The sequence below is a fragment of the Monodon monoceros genome, unplaced genomic scaffold, assembly GCF_005190385.1.
Source record: "Monodon monoceros isolate NGI ecotype Baffin Bay Population unplaced genomic scaffold, NGI_Narwhal_1 Super_Scaffold_15, whole genome shotgun sequence".
Taxonomy (NCBI): Eukaryota; Metazoa; Chordata; class Mammalia; order Artiodactyla; family Monodontidae; genus Monodon; species Monodon monoceros.
In genome coordinates this window covers 75,024,040-75,043,984 of record NW_021703771.1, presented here as the reverse complement: position 1 = coordinate 75,043,984, position 19,945 = coordinate 75,024,040, and the positions used below count along the sequence as shown (strand labels likewise).

The following is a 19,945-nucleotide window of genomic DNA, read 5'->3' as shown; positions in this document are numbered from 1 at the left end:
GATGCCTGGATCCACAAAATTTTCTCTTGAAACTGAGAACATTTAGAATTCCCATAAGTTCCAGTTTGCAGACTCAAAACACTGTACAGAATGTGCACAGCTGTTTCAAGGAGCGGCCAAATATAACGGCTTTATAAAGTCGCAGCTGTTAAAAAAAGGCTGTGTGCTTGCCGCTTCTGTAAGTAGATCTCCATTATATAACTAACTGATCCCCTGCAGTCAGTGTGTTCTCTCTCTGACAGTAGTTATTAGCTGAAATGTGATAACAGTTTAGTTTACTTGAGGGTAGAAATAACGAGGCAGCCACAGAAGTTGCTGCAGGCTTCTTGATCTTATTGAAAGCAAGCCAAGACTTGGGCTTCTCCTCGGAAGAGCTGAGGGCAGTAGAAGTTTGAAAAGAGTGGTAGTGTAATGGGTAGAACCCCCGGTTCCGGGTTAAAAAGCTCAGAATGGGTCCCAGCTCTTCCTCTAAGCTGAATGTACCCAGAAAGTCCCTCATTTGTAATGGGAAGCAGTGCTACTTAATTCACAAAATGGTAAAAGTTAAATGTGGGGTTAATTTTGAAAGTACATTTTAGACTGGAAAATGCTAATCAAATTGTAGCAGTGGTTTTCCAAATTTAATTCCTTAGGAATCTGATGGATAATAACTCCCGTAACATAGACACATAACCAACAAGAGACATATTTCTAAGGGTGATTCTTCACTATGCCAAATATTGCCCTTATTTAGTAGTTACTTATAGGACTGATTGATTTATTTTATTGACTCTATGTATTCCTCAAATAGATGCAAATTATTAATCTACAAAAGGTGATATATTTTCAAATTATTTTAGGAAACCAAGGGTTGTCTTTCCTGTCTAATAGACCTGAGACACACACACACACACACACACACACACACACACACACACACACCAGAAAACAGATTTTTTTGTGACAAATTTATTTTATTCTTTTGGGGAACCTTTATTTATTATAGAGTATTTAATTTAAATTTTTTACATTAAAGGACATTTTGCTTTTCCTCGTAGACAGTAATGGTACTACCTTCCATGTATACAAAACAATAGAGTTTACAAAAGTGCTTTTACATATACCCTTTTTTATGAATGTATATACTTGCCTGTGATTTGCCAAATACTCCATGATACGCTCAGGATCAAAGACACTTCCACAGATTTTAAGGCACTCATAGTCTGTGTGAGAGCAGGCAAATGATGACCATGGAGTGGGACAAGTGCTGTGAAAGTGGGAAGCACAGTGTTAAGGAAGGACACAGAGTACGTACCTAAACAAGGCTGGAGTTCAGTGGGTCAAGGATGTCCCCCTTTTGTTTTAAAGCAGGGGAAGGTAGGTACAGTTGGAGTGCACTAGAGTGATGTGAAGTTTTCCAGGCAGAAGGAAGTACATGTAGGAAGTTTTTCAGTCAGCAGGAAGGAAAATGGCCCATCAAGGCAACTGTAAGTAATATCAGTATGATTGGAGAAACATAGATTTGGAGGAGAAGGTGGGAGGAGAAACGAAAATGAGAAGGTTACAGGAAACACACCCTGATGGACCTTGAATGCCACACAGAGAAATTTGAACTTTGTCCAGAAGCTGATCCTTAACCACTGAAGGAATTTAACTAGAAGCTCTGCCCGGAAGTGACTTTTAGAACAGGTTATTCTGGATCAGTGTGGACAGGAGGCAAATCCAGAGCCCAGGAAGCTAGTGAGGGACAGAAGTTGCACACTCTGGTGTCTGGTCCAGACTGGTGATGTAAATGAGAGAAACAGCGCACCTGGACAGCACCTCCCCACGTGAACGAGGCAGCCTCTCCTCCGTGAGAATTACTGTAGCTGTTTGGACGCAGAGTCCTGTCTTACCTACCTTCTGGTTTGCAAGAGAAGCCATGAATCGGGATTCTTACGAAAGCTCCCTCTCTGGATGAAGAGAAATTTTACACAATTTAAAACACTGTATAAACCAAGCTGAATGTATGCAGGCTAGAGGCAACCTGCAGGCTGCCAGCTTGCAACCTGAGAATTAGGAAGTTGTTGGTGTAACGTGAGATTGAACCAGTGTTTTGGCAAGGGTATAGACCTTCATCCTTACATAAGCAGGGGTGGTAAGGGAAAGAAGAAATAGAGAATAAATCCCAAGCAAGGTGATTAGAAGTTCCATTCACTGAAAGATGGATAATACTTCCTCATTTTTCCTAAATCCATTTCTCATCCTAGATGTCGGTTTTGTTGTTTTTTTTTTTTTTTTGAAGTATTAAGTTTGAAGAGACTGTGGGATAAACTTGTACAACAGGATATGTGAGTCTGGAGCTTAAAAATACAGCAATATTTAAGAATGAGGACAAAAAACAAACTACAAAAGAGAAAGATTGAATGACTAGAGAGCTGGGAGGAGAACAGAGGTGAAAAGGAAAGTGTTTCCAAAAAGGGATGGTCAGTGGTATTGAATGCTAGTGAGAGACCAAGCAAGAGAAGATCTGAAAAATAATCATTTTATATCATGGGAAACAGCCACTGCTGACTGTGGCCAGAGCATTTTCAGTGGAGTCGCTAGATTCGAAGCCCAGTTGGCTACTTAGAAGTGGACTGAGGGTGAGAAAGTGAACATATTAAGTGTAAACTACCATTTTCAGAAACTGGATTATGAAGCCAAAGGGAGAGGGAAGAAATAATGATTCCGAATGTATTTGTGTATGATGAGCCATCACATATTGATCTGTAGAACTTTCCAGTATGTGATATCCTGCAAGAAAAAAATCAGAAAAGAGTGTGTAGGTGTTTTCAGATGGAAAAAATTTGGCTTTATTTACATGCTGAGGAGAAAGACAGTGAAGAGGGAGTAGGTATTAATGGACCAAGACCCTTGCAAAAGCGAAGGTGGATGAGGTTGTGGGAGTCGGTAGGAGGGTCCTCTTTAATCAAGAGGTGAGTCTGAATATAGACAGCCTTGAAAATTTGAGAACTTGCAGGAGTATCTCCTCAAGGGGCTTTGAGCGAGTGTGTGCGTACTGGAAAGAAAAGTTGCATTGAGTCATGGTTGGGGTTTTCCAAGTGGCTGAAGCAGAGGTTCAAGGGGCAAAGGAAACACAGCAGTTGGCAAGAGAAGGGTTTACATAACTTAAACACAGTCAGAAATACACTTGGGGTGAATCCATTCAGTGATGACAGCCTAGCATGTTCAAGGAGTGGAAGTGGGTGAGGATGAATGGATATAAGCCTGTCAAGGACTTGAAAATACCAAGATAATCTACTCAAGATGAGTGACAGGGTTAGGAATGAAAAGGAACCAGTCTCCATGCTTCAGTGTCATCAACAAATGCTGGGACTTACCTAGAAGCCTCAGCAACAGCAACAAAATGGGTAGAAGGTCTCATGGCCACTCAGACATCACTGTATTTAATCGCAAAACCACCCAGTGTTATGCAGATGAGGGAACCCATGCATGAGATGTGAGTGACTTGCTCCAATTCTGTAGCTACTCGGAAGGAGAATTTCACCTGGGGTCTCAGGTGTCCTGACGCCTCCAGTGGCAGACTCCTGTCTGAACTCATTCTGTTGTGTTCCACCACCCTGCTCCTGCCCTGGTACAGACTCCCAAGACACCAGGCTCCTTCCTGCTGTCTCCTTGGTTTCCCAGGTGTCTGGGGCTTTCGTCAATACTTTTTTTTTTGTTGCGGTACGCGGGGCTCTCACTGTTGCGGCCTGTCCCGTTGCAGAGCACAGCCTCCGGACGCGCGGGCTCAGCGGCCATGGCCCACGGGCCCAGCCGCTCCACAGCATGTGGGATCTTCCCGACCGGGGCACGAACCCGCTTCCCCTGCATCAGCAGGCGGACTCTCAACCACTGCACCACCAGGGAAGCCCCTCTCGTCAATACTTTTTACCGAGACATTATTATCAATAAGGCTCAGGTTTTTGATCTTAAACAGTGCAACTGCGAAAGTAGTGAACTTTATTATAGCAATTTCCAGAATATAAACATTACGTCCCAGTTCAGTTTCTATAAATATACAGATAAACAACCATAAATTAAAACATAAAAACAATTAAACAACCATAAAAACAATTAAAAACACATGAATTATGTATCTTGAGATAGTAATGCCATTATCAATACTAATAAAATATGTAATATTATTTATTATCCAAGAAATAAGAAAATTCAGAAGCTTCATTTTTCAGTATTCACTTTATTTCTTGTGTACTTCCAGGAATCGAATAGGAGAAAACCTCTCTATTATTTGTTTCTTAGAGTAGTTTTAACCTCCCCATTACATTTTGCCTTATTAATATTAACATATTTAAATTAATTAATGAATAATGAACTCACAAATATTAAAGATCTGGCTATATCTGAAAAAAGACTTTCTGTAGACTAAAATATATTTAAATCAAGGGTTTTAAAAAATTATTCAAAACTTTGATCAACACGTTAAGCAACATTTTAGGAAGTGGATCATTTAGATTCTCCTTTTTTGCTGGTTATTCAGTCTTTAAATATGTATACCACTTAAACATGTATTCCACGTTGTGGAACAACCCGAACGAACTTTTTGGCCAACCCAATATTTCCATTTTACCAAATATAAAATAGGAATGAGTTTTGGCAACTTGAAATATTTGTAAATTTTTCTTACCAATTCTAAAAAATTCTAAAGCAACTGCAGTGTGCTTTGATATGACCTTCTTGTCCCAGGAGTTTACTAACTTTGATAGTTGGTAGCCCCGGGGGATGGGTGTGAATCCTAAACCTTTCCTCCACATGACAAGCAGTACCCAGAGCGTCCTGACCTAAACCTTGTTTTCCTCTTGAATCCAACACGGTGCTTTGCACCCATAGGACATCGCTTATTACCAAGCCTTGTCTGCCGAGTCGTTGCAGACGGATGCCTCCAGGATTCCCCCCAGCACTCTGCCACCCCAAGAGCTCTGTGAACCAAGTCTGGAGCCATCTGCCACTGCTAAACTGGATGATTTACAACGCTCTTGGGAAACCTTAAAGAATGTGGTAAGTCTTCGAAATGTGGAATTGTTTAGCCCACCAAACACTGATTACCTTAGCGATTGTCTTATGAAATAAATGCATAATGTGTACACATCCCATATACAGTTGAACACCCTTTGTTGGGTCACAGAGGTAAAGCGGTGAGGAAAGAAATGTCATAATCTAGAAGATAAGGGGCTGGGGAGTATTTGGTAATATCCCTTTTCTTCTTTAGATCAGCGAAAAGCAGCGCACACTCTACGAAGCGTTGGAACGCCAACAGAAGTACCAGGACTGCCTCCAGTCCGTCTCCACGAAAATGGAGGCCATCGAGATGAAACTCAGTGAAAGTCCGGAGCTCGGCAGGAGTACCGAGAGCCAGATGGCCGAACACCAGGTAAGAATAGCGATGACTTCAGTTTCCTGCATGATCAAATAGGTGCACTCTTACTTATGACCGGCTGGCCAAGCATGTGTATAAGACAGCAGGCTGACACGTTTTTTACTGTATCACTTGTTACAGAGTAAACAAGATCCCAAGCCAAGTGGTGGTTGTTTCCATCACTGCTTCAGGGAGGGATCTATAAGAGGGAAAGAAGGAAATTGAGACCTTGATATTGCTTTTATACTTTTATTACACAAACTGCATTTCCTTATAGTTGCCACATTATTTTTATTTTGTTTTGAACCATTGTTGTAAGAATAAAGTGTACCCCACGTCTACCTTCTCGGGGTATTGTTGTTTGAAGAAACTTAGCCAGTGTGTGCCCAGCACCTCCCCGTTATCACTGAAGAGAATAACTCTCAGACTCCAGTAGGCAAAGAAGCAGCTGAAGAGTAAGGGATTCCAAGTTGTAATCTTGTGGTTTTCCCAGACTTGAATCATTTTTTAAAAGGGACACTGGACAGTGCTTCAGCTTTAGGTGAGAAACAGAGATGATTACATCAACCTAACTCAGACAGATATTGTTAAAAATGCATCAACTTAAAATGCACGCTAAGAAAGTGCATAGCTTAAATCTGGTTACTGCTTTAGCAACGTTATCGGGTGTACTCTTAACGCATAATCAGGTGTGACTGGGTCTGGGTACTGAGGCGTGCAGTCACCTAAATATTCAGCCACCGGGGTACAGGAAAACGCTGCTGCGGCCAGGACTCAGGAGCATGTGACAACCCTGTCAAAGGCAGAGGAAAAGAAAGATATTTTAAAATGCAAATTAAGAGCTATGATGCAATTATGTAGTTATCAAATACTGGGTAATTTACCAGCGTTTAGAGTGAAACTCTGTACTTTATCTTTCTTCTACTTAACACCTCTGTAGTTTTGGAACCCAGGATAACCTTGGAATACATTGCTTGTTCGGATGTGTAGTCTAAGATAGAATTGTACTGTTTTACAATAAAGGACCTTGCAGTATAACACAAAGATGAGAATATTTCATCTAGAGACAGCATGTTGAGAAACAGTGGTTTCAGGTTTCTGACACTCTTGTAACTTCTTAAGATAGAAATCGGAGTGTATAGCATCCATTTATAGGCCTTATTTTGGGAAAACGACCTTCTGTGGGTCTTTCTGCTATCCTAAAGTCACCCATAGTCCATCTGGTTTGGGGAGGGTGCAGTGAAAATATAAAGTTAAAATTAACCTTTGTTTACTTGGATTAAGACAATCACGAGGACAGTCAGGGACTTAGGTCTCTACTACCATGCAGTGTCCCCGCAGCACCACAGTCCTCTCTAACTGGTACTCCAGTTTTCTGTCAACAGCCACCTCACTGTCACCTGAAGGGGCCTCCTGGGGCTCTGTCTGCCTAACACCCTCCCCAACTCTTCACTGTACCTGGAGGGGCAGGAGAACTTCCATACATTTGACTACAGCTTCTTTTAAGCAACCAAAAAGGATTTGGCATAAATTATCCAAAGGCTGGATTAAAGTGAATTTGAGTGTCACAGACTTAGATGATCAGAAGCCAGCATTCCAGGAGAGGGTTTACAGAGTTTGACTCTCTCTGCTTTTGGGTACTTTCGGGTACTTTCCAGTCACCTCTGCTTTTGTTCAAGGCTGATCATCCTTGTGTCCCAGGTGACAGACCACAGCTCCCAAAGACCCTCCAGCAGGTCCCACAGGATTTAGGACCTGTATGAAAGCAGGATCCTGGCGGTCTGCCTTGACCTTCCAGAGTTCCTAATTAAAATGCAAATTAGCTCCCAATCACCAGCATCACCCTGCCTCTCAGGTATTAGTATGAAAGCACAAGCTGAATGTAGAGCAAAAGTATTATTTTATTCAAGGGATGTAATGGAGAAAACTCAAAATTGCACATTAAAGCTAAGTATTATGAATTAGAAATGAACCTGTGACTTCTCTTGTAATTAAGCCCAAGCACATGACTTTTGTCCCATTCTAAATTGAGAGTGGTAGTGCTAACAATTATAGCAATGAGGGGGTATAGCTAATTCAATGATTACCCATCATTGGCGCTTTTAACAATTATATTAATGCTCTAATGAGAGGGAAAGAAATATAAATAATGTATAATTTCTTATATCATCACAAATCTGACATTTTCCATCTGACCTGCTTTTGCTGTCTGTACCTAAATTCTATGAATTCTGGGACAGCGCTGCCCACATGGAAGGCTAACGGTATCACAATATCTGAATCGGTTCTTGGCTTCTGGAATGATACTTTAAAAATTTCAAGCAATACGATAGAACTACTCTTTCTAAATTCCAGTGTAATGTGGGTGAGAAAGTCCAGTATGCTTTTAGTATTTTCTAAAAATTAATAAAAAATACTTCAATTGCTAAGTTTTTCCTAACACTCTCTTGGAAGTACTAATGTTTCTTTAGAGAGCTACTCTAATTCCTACATTTTTCCTCCGAACACTTGTCTAAACCTGCTGAATTTGGGTGGAGTGCTGTGCGTTTCCTGTTACCCTCTTTAAATTGAACCAGAAGTTTAATTTTAAGACGTCAGTGCAGTTCATAAGCTGACTTGTGGCTGTTGTTCCGGGTGGTGAGCCCTCTGATCAGGACCTTCATTATCACGGGCAGCTAATGCTTCCTGGGCATGTGTTGTCTTTGCCACACCAACTCAGTGATGGTTAGTAGGCAGAGCTCTGAGGTTATTTCGGTTCCGTTTCTTTAATATAAATAACAGCTCAAAGTTTGAGATGAACTCTGATGTAGATAGTTCTGAAAGTCACAATGAAATTCATGTTCACCTTGGATGTTGAACCAGACATGAGCTCCATGTTCTCCCCAGAGTGAGTCATTTTAGAAAAGCTCAAGGAACCTCTCTAAACCACAAACTGGTCATACACATGCCCTCCTTGTAAACACAAGTCGGAAACGCAAAGAGGAACAACATTTCATCTCCTCTCCTTAGTTTTGAGTCAGATGTTGGAGGGAAACATCTGGCCACCAGCTGAGACAGTTATTGGGCAAAGAAATATTTAACTGCTGGATCCTTTTGTTTTTTTAGATGGAAGTGAAATTCGCATCCCATGAAATTAACCATTTTAAAGTGTATAGTTCAGTGGCTTTTAGTACTTTCACAGTGTCATACAATCACCCTCCCAATCTGGTTTCAAAACATTTACATCACCGCAGAAGAAAACCCCATCCCCCAGTAAGTTTGGCTGCTGGATCTTGAAGTTAAAAACTATAGCAAGCTTCCAAAAATATCCACTCTCCCCTGAGAGTAAACTGAAGCGTGAATAGGGAGGCTTGACTCTAACAGAATGGAAACTAACAGTTGTGGAATTCCTAATTCCATCATCACTTAGTGCAGAACATTCAGAGATCTGTTTTAGACATTGTGAGTCTGAAATGGAAGTTGTTCACTTCACCGTATGCCTGGTTGGTCAAATCCACTGAGATTAAATGAATGAGGAAGCTTTTTTTTTTTTTATCCTGGTTGCTTCATGATTAAGATAACTTTTTTTTTTTTTTTTTTTTTTTTGCTGTGCGCGGGCCTCTCACTGTCTTGGCCTCTCTCATTGCGGAGCACAGGCTCCAGACGCGCAGGCTCAGCGGCCATGGCTCACGGGCCCAGCCGCTCCGCGGCATGTGGGATCTTCCCGGACCGGGGCACGAACCCGTGTCCCCTGCATCGGCAGGCGGACTCTCAACCACTGCGCCACCAGGGAAGCCCGTAGATAACTGTTTTGTCTATTATGAATTAGAATGAATTCAACTAGATGTGTTGAGCACCTACTATGTGCACAGCTGAAATAGACACTTATTCTTTAACATATGATTTAGGGGTAGATGAATTACCAACATATTATACAAAACCCAGCAATGTGATTGTGGGTTACAGTGGTGGGAAGAGCAAGGAGACTCTAACAGGTCTTTCGGGAGACATGGATTTTGAAAATTTGGAATGGTAAGAGGAGTGGATGGGAGACACTATAAATGTAAATGTGTGAGGAAAGGCACAGAGGAGAGAATGAGAATGAACGTGGTGTGAAGTAGTGAGGGGCTCTTCTTGCTTGTACAGAGAATCAGTGCAAAAAAAAGATATAATAAGGTCAGTCTAGTTGTGGAGAAGTCCTCAAAACAGACCACATAATATGAATTTTGTATTTTTGGCAATCAAGTACCAAAAATGATTATAAAGTAGGAGAAAATACTTTACTGGAACAAAACCATTTTGAATGTATAACAAACAATAATGGTCTGTACATTTGTTACAATTACACTAAAATATCCCAGCAAGTTCTTTGGTGGAGATTGATAAGATAATTCTAAAACATATTGCAAATGTACTAAAAAATATGTATTGAAAATGGAATGAGTCAAGAATAGCCAAGACAACCTTGAAGAAGATGAATAAAATTGAAGGATATGTATCCTTTCAGAGAGTGAGATTTATAAAGCTATAGCAAGTATGAGACTGTGGTATTGGCACAGACATCAAATGGGTCAATGGTGCAGAATGTGAAGCCAAAAGCACCCTCCCACCTACACGGACACTTCGCTTATGTCAAAAACTGTACTGCACAACAGTGGATGAAAAATCATCTTTTCACTAAATAATACAGAGTCAATAAGAAGAAAAAAAAAGAATTTTGACTCCTACTTACCCTGGACACGGTAATTAAGTTTAGGTGGATTGTAGATCTAAATGTGAAGATTAAAAAAAAATGTTTTGAAACAGTGCTTCTCAAAGTATCTGTAGTGTATAACCTTTTTTTTTTTAATTTTTGAATTTCTAACTCAACATTTTAGTAAAATAAAATAAAATACTGGTTGGATATCGTGTCAACGTCAAGTTGCTAAAACATTTCTTAACGTTTACTTGCAATATCTTTCTCTTATCATGAACTAGAGACAAACCAGTTCATGACGCCATTGAATGGACCACACTTTGAATAGCATTCTTCTAGAAGGTAACATGTGAGAATATATTCATAACATTACGGTAGGCAAAGATCTCTTAAATAGGACAGCAAAGGCCCTAACTTTTCCAATGAAGCAAAATACTGATATATTAGACTACAATAAAATGAAGAGCTTCTGTTTATCAAAAGACATCATGAAGGAAGCTTTTACCCGTTGAGGGACAGACACGTCACAAAATGGGAGCGGATATTTGCAATACACAGAACTAAAAGAAACACAGGCATTCCTATCCCGAATATATACAGAACTCCATGCATCAACAAGAAAAGGAAAGACTCCAATAGAAAATGGGCTAAAGATTTTTAGCAGGCGGTCACAAAAGACGATCTCCAGGTGGCCAAAAGAGCATAGGGAAAAGTGCTTAGTCTAATTAACCATCAGGGAAATGCAAATTAAAGCTGCAATGAGATACCACTATGAACCTACTAGAAAGGCTTAAATGGACAAGACCCACAAACCAGGTGACCGTGGAATACAATGCAGCGTTAAAAAGGGTCGGCTCTTTTTACGTGCAACAGTCACAGTCTTGGAGGGAGTGAAAGAAGCCAGACACAGAACAGTACATCAGGAATGATTCCATTTCTGTCGAGCTCAAAAACAGGCAGCAGTGATCTATGACATTTGCAAGCCAGCACCATGGTGATCTCTGGAAAGGGGGCTTGGAAAAGGTGATCTCTTCTCCAGGGGGCTTGTGGAGTCCTGGGAATGTTCTGTTTCTCGATCTGGGTGCCAGGAGCACAGGTATGTGTGGTTTGTGAAAATTCATAGAACTGTACACTTATAGTCTGCACTTTTCTAGATGTGTATAATAATTTCAATATAGTAGTTTACTTAAACAGCAGTTGGACAGGATGACAACTGATATTAGGGAAAGAAGAGCGTTTTTGTTTTTTATATCTATTAAGAGCCCACTCTGAGGAGGCACTGGGCTTACAGCGAAGCCTACAGTCCTATGGAATAGGTGGGAATTATGCAAGTAGGGGTATACTGGAAACTGTGAAATATTGGCAACTATAAAAGCAATGATTCTTTACTTGGAGTCATGATTGCCCCTCCTGTAGGGGTAGGGCCTGTTTTTCTAACATGTCATTCAAATCCCAAAAAAGAATTTCTCCTGTCAAGATTCCAGCTAAAGAGCAAATCATAAAATACAAAAAATGAGAAATACCAACAGTGTATAATTGTGATAGCTGTTAAGCAGGAAGTAGGGTGCTGGTAAAAGAACAACAGAGATTTCTTTTTAGAGTCAGCGGTCAGGAAAGGCCTCTCTGAAGATGTGACAGTTAACCTAAGGCTCCAAGGATGAAGAGAACCATCTCACAGAGAGGAAGAAGAGCATTCCAGAGCTTGAACGAACACCATGTGCAAAGGCCCTGAGGCAGAAAGTGCTGAGGGTCCTGGAGTAACTGAAGAAGGCTGGAATGTAGTAAGCCACAAGGGAGTGTGGTACAAGGGGCAGGCGGGGGTGAGACCGCACGAGTACAGTAAGGAGTTTGGATTTTATTTTACAGGCCAGAAGCCACTAAGTATTTTAAAGCAGGGGACTGAGAGGATCTGATTTACCTTTTTAAAAGGTCACTCTAATTACTCTGTGAAGAGGGGTTTGGAGAGACAAGAATGTAGACCATGAGAGCAATTCAGATAAGGAGTTTGCGTGACTTAGGTGGGAGCAGAGGAGACATACAAGATACGTTTTGGAGGTGAAAGCAGTCGGATTTGATGCTGGATATGGTGACAGAAGGTGTGAATGACTCCTGGGTCTCAAGCTTAAGCAATGAGAAGGGTGTTACCTTTTACTGAGATGGGGACAACAGAGGAAGAAGCGGGCTTTTACATGATAAGATGGAGACACCGTGAAATATGTAAGTTGAATATACAAGCCTGAAACTTAGGACAGATACCTGGGTTAGAGATATACCTTTATAAGTGTCAGGGAGGCAGAAATTTTCCTCTACTCTTCTAGGTTCTTCTGGCTGGTCTAAGAATTCAATTGACATGAGACAGATGAACCAGAGAAAATCAAGTAAAAGTTTAATAACGTGTATACGTGGGAGAGACCCAGGAAAACTGAGTAACTTGCCGAAACGGTTGAAACTCTCGCCTTAAATACTGTCTTCAGCTAAAGACACAGGAGGATGTTGGGGGTAGTGGTTTGAGACTTAAAAGAGGAGAAAGGTAACTCACATAAAGATGGAAAAGCAAATGTTTGGTAAACAAATATTAATTGGGCCATTCAGAGACAGTGGGACACTGAGTGTACTCTGTTCTCTTAAGAGTTTCCCTCACCACACCCAGCCCTATTCTTTGCAGATATCTCGATGATAGCTCTATTCCTGTAATAGGTCCCCTTTCTAGATTCTTTAGGTAGTTAGAGGGAAGGTCAGAGTTTTTTCTTGAGTCTTTTGGACCTTGATTGTTTTCAGCTCAAAATAACCTGCATGCCAGAGACATTTTGGGGTGGCAGGTTTTATTCTCCTACTAAGTGTTCCACATTAGGAAGGGTTTAAAAAGCCTTGGCAATGGACATCGCCTGGGAGAGCTTGTGAAGAGAGAAAAGGGGGCCTGGAAACTAGCCCTGAGAAACTTCAAATTTTAGAGTTGGGGAGAGGAGAAAAATAAGGAGAGGGTAACAGCATAGAAACAGGTGACAAATTTTTCCTGTCTTGTATAATGTGAATTTGTGATTAAAACGCAGTGCTGTTTCAGACTCAGGGAAGTTTAGAGTGGGAAGAATCATGTTGAGGAAAAAAGTGATGAATTTTATTTTCAACATAGAATTGTAGACTCAAACATAATTGAGCATACCCCCGTCGGATTACAGATGTGCCTGTTGAAAACCAGAAAGATTAATTAACTAGTTCAAATTCATTTAAGTTACCAATACAAGTGGTCTTAAAATCAGAAATTTCCTGACATTCAGTCTGGTACTGTCATTTAGAAACTTAGGTTAGTAGGTCCCCTGTTTGTTGGTTAAACGACTTCCAAATGAAGTGTCTTCACTAGTATCGAACCACATGGGACTCAGCTAGTGCCACGATGCCTCAGTGCGAAAAAATGCATACACGAGTATGATTCCACAGTCTTCCCCGCAGGCACTGATGGATGAGATTCTCATGCTTCAAGAGGAAATCAGTGAGCTGCAGTCAGCCCTCGCGGAGGAGCTGGTGTCTGACCCCCCAGAGTCCGACCCTTCGGAGCAGCTGCCCTTGCAGTCCACGCTCGCTGTCTTAGCGGAGCGAATGTCCACCATCAAGATGAAGGCATCAGGGAAACGACAGCTTTTGGAGGTAACAAGCCATTCTGAAGGTGCCCCTCAGGTCCAGATTAACTCTTAGGGTTATGCTGACAAGTATGTTGGGCTACTTACGTGATCGACATGTTTATTGTCTCCCACTCAGCAGAAGCTGGTATTGTGTGTCCAGGAGGGCCTCGTGAATAGAGCCCTGAGTCAGTGTGGAGCCATGAATGTGTCTTTTCACAAGCATGCGGAACTGAGACTGTGGAAAGCTGATACTTGGTAGACATGAGTCTTGTGAGGAGTAATTATAGGAGGTTTGCATGATAGTGCGCTGTGTTTAAATAGGAGCATCTTTATGAATAGTGTCACCAATACTGTGAAGAATAAATCCTTAGTCACTGTTAGCCAATTCAAGCACATTAATTCATGAAAATATTCCTGCAGTTCTGGTTCTCATGTTACTTAATATTAATATTATTTAATAGAGAGGTAAATTTTAGTCACGGTAGCAGATGTGTTAAAAATAAGTTATTTTCCTTTTTTGTTGTTGTTTTTCTCTTATCATTCCTGGCCCTAAACATATACGATGTTCATATTGTTGATCCTAGAATTTAAAGTGTCTGTGTCCTTGTATCTCTAGGGTCTAGCAGCTTCTCTGGCAAATAATCATTTATTATATACACTTATTTTATTTAGCTGCCGATTATACCGTAATTCAGTTAACCGTCCCCCTATTGTTGGGTATGTAGGCTGTTTCTAGTTTTACCTGTTATAAAATTAGTCAGACTAGGTATTCATATATTTTCTGGTTTTGGAGAAATTTTAAATCAACGTGTCTGCTCTATTTAATCTCTCTTTTAAACAATTTAATAAAAATTTTAATTGAAAACATAATAATAGATTACTAATAAAATAACTTTTAAAGTAAAGTACTTAGAGTATCTTAAGGATTAACTTCTTGATTCATTAATACTGTCCCCAGTCACTCTATGAAACCGTCATGGAATTCTGGCCTGGATTTTTTTTAAAATATGAATTATTTGCCATCATTAAAACATCCTCAGAGATCTAACCAAAATTTTTGAATTTTTGCCTTTGCTCAAGAAACTAATAACACTGGACCACCCTTTCCTGTAGGGGATCAGTTACCTGAAACTACATGGTGCTGCCCTTTTAGGTGGACCGGATATGTTCTTCAGTTTTCCATGGACCCCACTACTCTCTACAGTTTCCCGGACATTGAAGCCAAGTTACCTACTGTCTTATGCCATTGCTTCGTTCTAACCCTTGACCAGTTTCTGTCATTCATATTATCTGCCTCGTCCTGTAGATGTATTATTTAAGAACGTTTAACTCTAGGCACACGTTAGAATCATTGTAGGAGTTTTTAGGGACTTCCCTGGTGGCGCAGTGGTTAAGAATCTGCCTGCCAATGCAGGGGACGCAGGTTCGAGCCCTGGTCCCGGAAGATCCCACATGCCACGGAGCAACTAAGCCCGTGTGCCACAACTACTGAGCCTGCGCTCTAGAGCCCACGAACCACAACTACTGAGCCCGCGTGCTACAACTACTGAATCCTGTGTGCCTAGAGCCCCTGTTCCACAACAAAGAGAAGCCACCGCAATGAGAAACCCGTGAGCCACAACGAAGAGTAGCCCCCGCTCGCTGCAACTAGAGAAAGCCCAGGTGCAGCAACGTGGACCCAGTGCAGCCAAAAATATAAATTAATTAATTAAAAAAAAAGAATCATTGTAGGAGTTTTTATAAAAGACTAATCTTGAGGCTCACCTTCCCAAATTCTCATTTACTAGTCTGTGATGTGGCCTAAACATGGGTTGTTTCATTTTTTTTTTTAAGTTTCACAGGTGATTCTGATGTGCACTCAGGCCTGAGAACCGTTGCTGTACTGTGTTGAATCCTAATGATTTTACCTTAGAGTGATTTAGGTTCCATTCTGCTTAATTCATTAGGAGAAGTTAAATGATCAGCTGGAGGAACAGAGACAGGAGCAGGCCCTGCAGAGGTATCGCTGTGAAGCCGATGAGCTGGACCACTGGCTCTCGAGCACTAAGGCCACTCTGGACGTTGCACTGGTGTCACCCAAGGAGCCCATGGACATGGAGGCCCAGCTGGTGGACTGCCAGGTACAAAAATGTTCTTGAGGGAATATGCCAACATCACAAGGCACATTTTTTAACTACAAAAAGCGTAATGGTAACAAAGCTTGGTATGGTTGTATGATTTTTCACAACCCGTATACTTTATACATTTAGAGAGTAGAAAAACAATACCTTATTAAAGCTTAAAAGAAATCCAGGCTTGGACTTAATCTTTTGAAAAATTTTACCAAGAGTATCTACTCTTTAGAACATTTTCAGCTTCCTGAAGGACCATTCTTAAAGACTATAGATGCCAAAACACTTACGGTATCTATTTGGGTGGCTAATGAGGAATGTAAGTACCCAACGAGAAGAATTAGTATCAGTGAATCGGACTGTGGATAAACACAACAGGAGCTGTCTGTTGCAATTTTGGTTCTAATTCAGAAATATTATGTGGAAAACTTGGCAAAATTGTCAGTTATAGGCAGACAGATTGAACACGGGAAGGTTGTCTTCTGGAGGAGAGAATTTCGTTCCTCGATGTGAGGTCTCTAGAAATTAAGGTAAGGGGTAATGGCATCAAGGTTTTTATTGTAAGATTATTTTCTTGCCTCTTTATTATGGAAACTTTCAAGCACACATATAAGCATAGAGAATAGATGATAAACTCCCGTGTACCAATCATAGAATTTCAAAGATTATCAGCATAGTAGACTTTACACATGGGTGAAGTACGTTTTAAAAGTGCTTTCATTTAACTAACTAGCAAGTCTCTAGAAAACCCAGCCTAATCTGCAAGGTTAAATATCCATATGCACAACTTCGTATTTCTCCCATTTGGAATCGGAGGAAATATGCACAAGCCATTAATTATGAATGCCACTTCTTTTCTTAATACTTCATATGTCATTCTGGTCATCCCTTTTATGATTTGAGATTTTTTTGTCATATTATTATAATTTGGATTTTTAAATTCTCTGGACAACTTATTTATGTGTATTCGAAGCATCTCTGCCTTGATGGTGGAGAGTAGAGAGCCATGTGCAAGTGTTTTCTATTCTTTCTATCTTTTCTGAAGTTCCTTTTCTGAAGAGACATGTATTTTTAGCATTCCCTTCTAGCACTCGAAATTACCCATGCACTAGCATTTCAAAATTATGTTTCATCATTACTCCCATCTCTCCCTTTTGGATGTCTCTATTTTTATAGTTATGCATAAAGTCCATGGTTGAGATAATATATTTCAGGACTTTTCCAAAGTATTGAAATGGTATTTTTTAAAACTCAAAGCATGTGGAATCACAGAGGTACACAACAGTTCCTCAGTCAATTGATTCAAGCCTTTAAGCCAGTTGTATAATTATAAGTGTGGCTATCACGTGGAATTAGGGCCCCATTATGACTTTTGGGGCCCTAGGTACTTTGCTTCCATGGGCCTCTTCCTCTGCAAAGATACTAAAAATTATATTTGATTTTACAATTGCTTTGGTACAGAGACTAATATAACCTGGGGTGGTATCATTATATATTAATTGTTATTATCTTCATTTTTTTCTTCTGATTTTAAAAGAACCTAAAATTAAGACATTTTCTTGTGTCCGCAGAAGTGTTATGGGCTCTCGGCACTGTGTCAGCTGTGCCTAATGGAAAAGACAGTCCTGCACAGAATGATATTAGCTCCACAAACATAATCCTCAGGAAATCGTCCTTTAAGCCCCACTTCATGAAATATTTCACTTTCCCACTTAGTTCTAGGTTTTAGGATCATACTTTCAGTCCTAGAAGTTGATGGTAGTAATTCTGATTTTGTACAGGGAAATAAAATATCTTTTCTTATTAATGTATAATTGAGTATAAATTAGAAAGTGCATTTCAAAGAGTTCAGAGTTAAGGAATATAAAAACAGAACAGTTTTTGTAGAAAATAATATGGTTATTTGTTTTGCCTGATTAGTTATTTTTGTTTTTTGGTTTTTGTTTTAAATCGTACTTTGGAAGAGGGGAGACTATTTTTGCTTCTTTTCTGGATTTAGCCTCCATTTTAGAAGAAGAAAACCTTGCAGCACTAGAGAGTTGCCACAGAAAGTGAAAGTAAAATTCTTAGGAAAACTTTCAGAAATGTGAGGTTAAAAATATGTTATATAAAAGACAAAAATAATAAAAATCAAGTAAAAAAAGCATCAATCTGGGAAAAAAGTCAACCCAAAGAAAAATGTTTTGAAAGAGAGAGTCCTCTTTAAATTGACGCGAAAAGGGTTCATCATGTGATGTCTTTACTATTATTAGTCACAAGCATAACCGTCTAACACTAAAATAGTAAAATAATGATAATAATGGGATAACACTAAGGAATGGTCTTTTCTACTTATCTGTTGGCTATATAAAATGTGCTTTCCATATGTTTTTCATTATGTAATATCTAATCTTAAGAGAAAAATTAGGAAGCTCAAAAGAAGTTTTAGAATCTACGTGCCATTCTTGAAGGTTGTAAGAAAACTAGGTTAAAGAAAACAAACAAACCTGGAGGCATGATCTTTTGGTGAAAGACTAGTAAAGTGCTGGGTTTCGCTGTGAGACACGGTCTTTGCAGAGACTGGCAGGGTTTGTGAATTTCAGCCTTATTTCTGTTGTTCCAGAACATGCTGGTGGAAATAGAACAGAAGGTGGTGGCCTTATCGGAGCTCTCAGTCCACAATGAAAACCTGCTGCTGGAGGGCAAGGCTCACACAAAGGACGAGGCGGAGCAGCTGTCGGTGAAGCTGAGAACCCTCAAGGAGAGCCTCCTGGAGCTGCAGAGAGCGCTGCACGACAAGCAGCTGCACATCCAGGTGAGGCTGCAGCCATGGACGCTGCATCTCTGCACGTGGCTGGTCTGGCCTCTGAGCACGCGACACGTAAAGGGGACAGCTGGGGAATGATACGTACTTATGTACATACCTGCTTTGCACAGTCTGGCATAGGTTTTCAAATAGGTTTTGTAAGAGTTATTTGAAAGCAGACACCTGAAAATTGCAGCATAGGAAAAGAAAAGAAAATGAAAATAATTACCAAAATCTATCAAGTACATCATTTTAAAAAATATTTAAACATAGGTCATGGATGAAGATATCCTATGACACTCTTATATTTCTCCTTTATTTCTCCTATATTCTACTTTTCAGATAGACTCTTTATTTAGTGCCCACAACTTCAGACTTGTCGTATATTCCAGGTGAATTGAACCTTTTTACTATCGTGTGATGACCTTAACGTTCCCTAATAGTGATTTTTGTTTTAGATGACTAGAGCTATTTTTGGGTAATATTTGCTTCGTATGTCTTTCAATTTTCCTTTGATTTCACCCTTTCTGGGTCCTTATATTTTAAATTTGTTTCTTATAAAGAACATTTAGCTATATTTTGTTGGTTTTAAACATATGTAGTCAGAAAACCTCTGACTTTTGAAGGGCAGGTTTAGTCCATTTAAATGTATTGTGATTATTGATATGTTTGAACTTTTATTCTTATTTTTTGTTTTCTGTTTTTGTCCTGTTCTTTCTATTCTTCTTTCTCCTTTTCAACCTCTGTTTATAAGCGGTTGAATGCTTTTCTTTGTTTTCCCTCTACTTTTTAATCATGCACACCTAATAAATTCTAAGTTAATATCTTAATCCACTTCCAGCTCTATACAAGAAACTTAGAACACATTCACTCAGATTTCTTCCCATGCACCTTGCATACTATTATTGTCTAATATTTTGATTTTGTTCTTTTTTAATCTATACAGATTAGAATTATTATTATCTTACACAAAAATTAAGCAACTGTGCGGGTATTCTCTGGTGGTCCAGTAGTTAGGACTCTGTGCTTTCACTGTTGAGTGCCTGGGTTCAACCCCTGGTCAGGAAACTAAGATCTCGTGAGCCGTGCTGTCCAGCCAAAATTTAAAAAAAAAAAAAAAAAATTAAGCAAAAGTTTATTGAGAAACTACTATGTGCCAGCCACTATTCTATGTGATAGAGTGAAAGAGCATGGGCAACATCTATCTGTATCTGTATATCTATATATTCCATCTTCAAGGGATTATGTTTGGGAGAGACAGATAGTCACATAAAATTAAGGTGCATTATCATATGCTAAGTTAGAAGATGATAAGAGCTATAGGTGAAATACCCATAAGGCAGGTAGATAAAGGCAAGGCTGGGCGGATTTGCAGTTCTA

At 39.9% G+C, this 19,945-nt stretch overlaps 1 protein-coding gene across 18 annotated transcripts in view; it reads left to right on the top strand.

Moving 5' to 3' along the window:
• Nucleotides 1-19,945, top strand: part of SYNE1 (spectrin repeat containing nuclear envelope protein 1) — a 453,644-nt gene that overhangs the window by 285,267 nt on the left and 148,432 nt on the right. For 13 of the 18 annotated variants that reach the window (XM_029223419.1, XM_029223418.1, XM_029223412.1 and 10 more), the window contains 5 exons: nt 4,852-5,019; nt 5,231-5,392; nt 13,488-13,694; nt 15,616-15,789; nt 18,383-18,574. In XM_029223419.1, coding sequence (XP_029079252.1) covers nt 4,852-5,019; nt 5,231-5,392; nt 13,488-13,694; nt 15,616-15,789; nt 18,383-18,574 — 903 coding nt within the window. Of the gene's footprint in view, nt 1-4,851; nt 5,020-5,230; nt 5,393-13,487; nt 13,695-15,615; nt 15,790-18,382; nt 18,575-19,945 lie in introns of those variants that run through there. The other 5 variants (XM_029223413.1, XM_029223416.1, XM_029223414.1 and 2 more) reach the window with 3 other exon arrangements.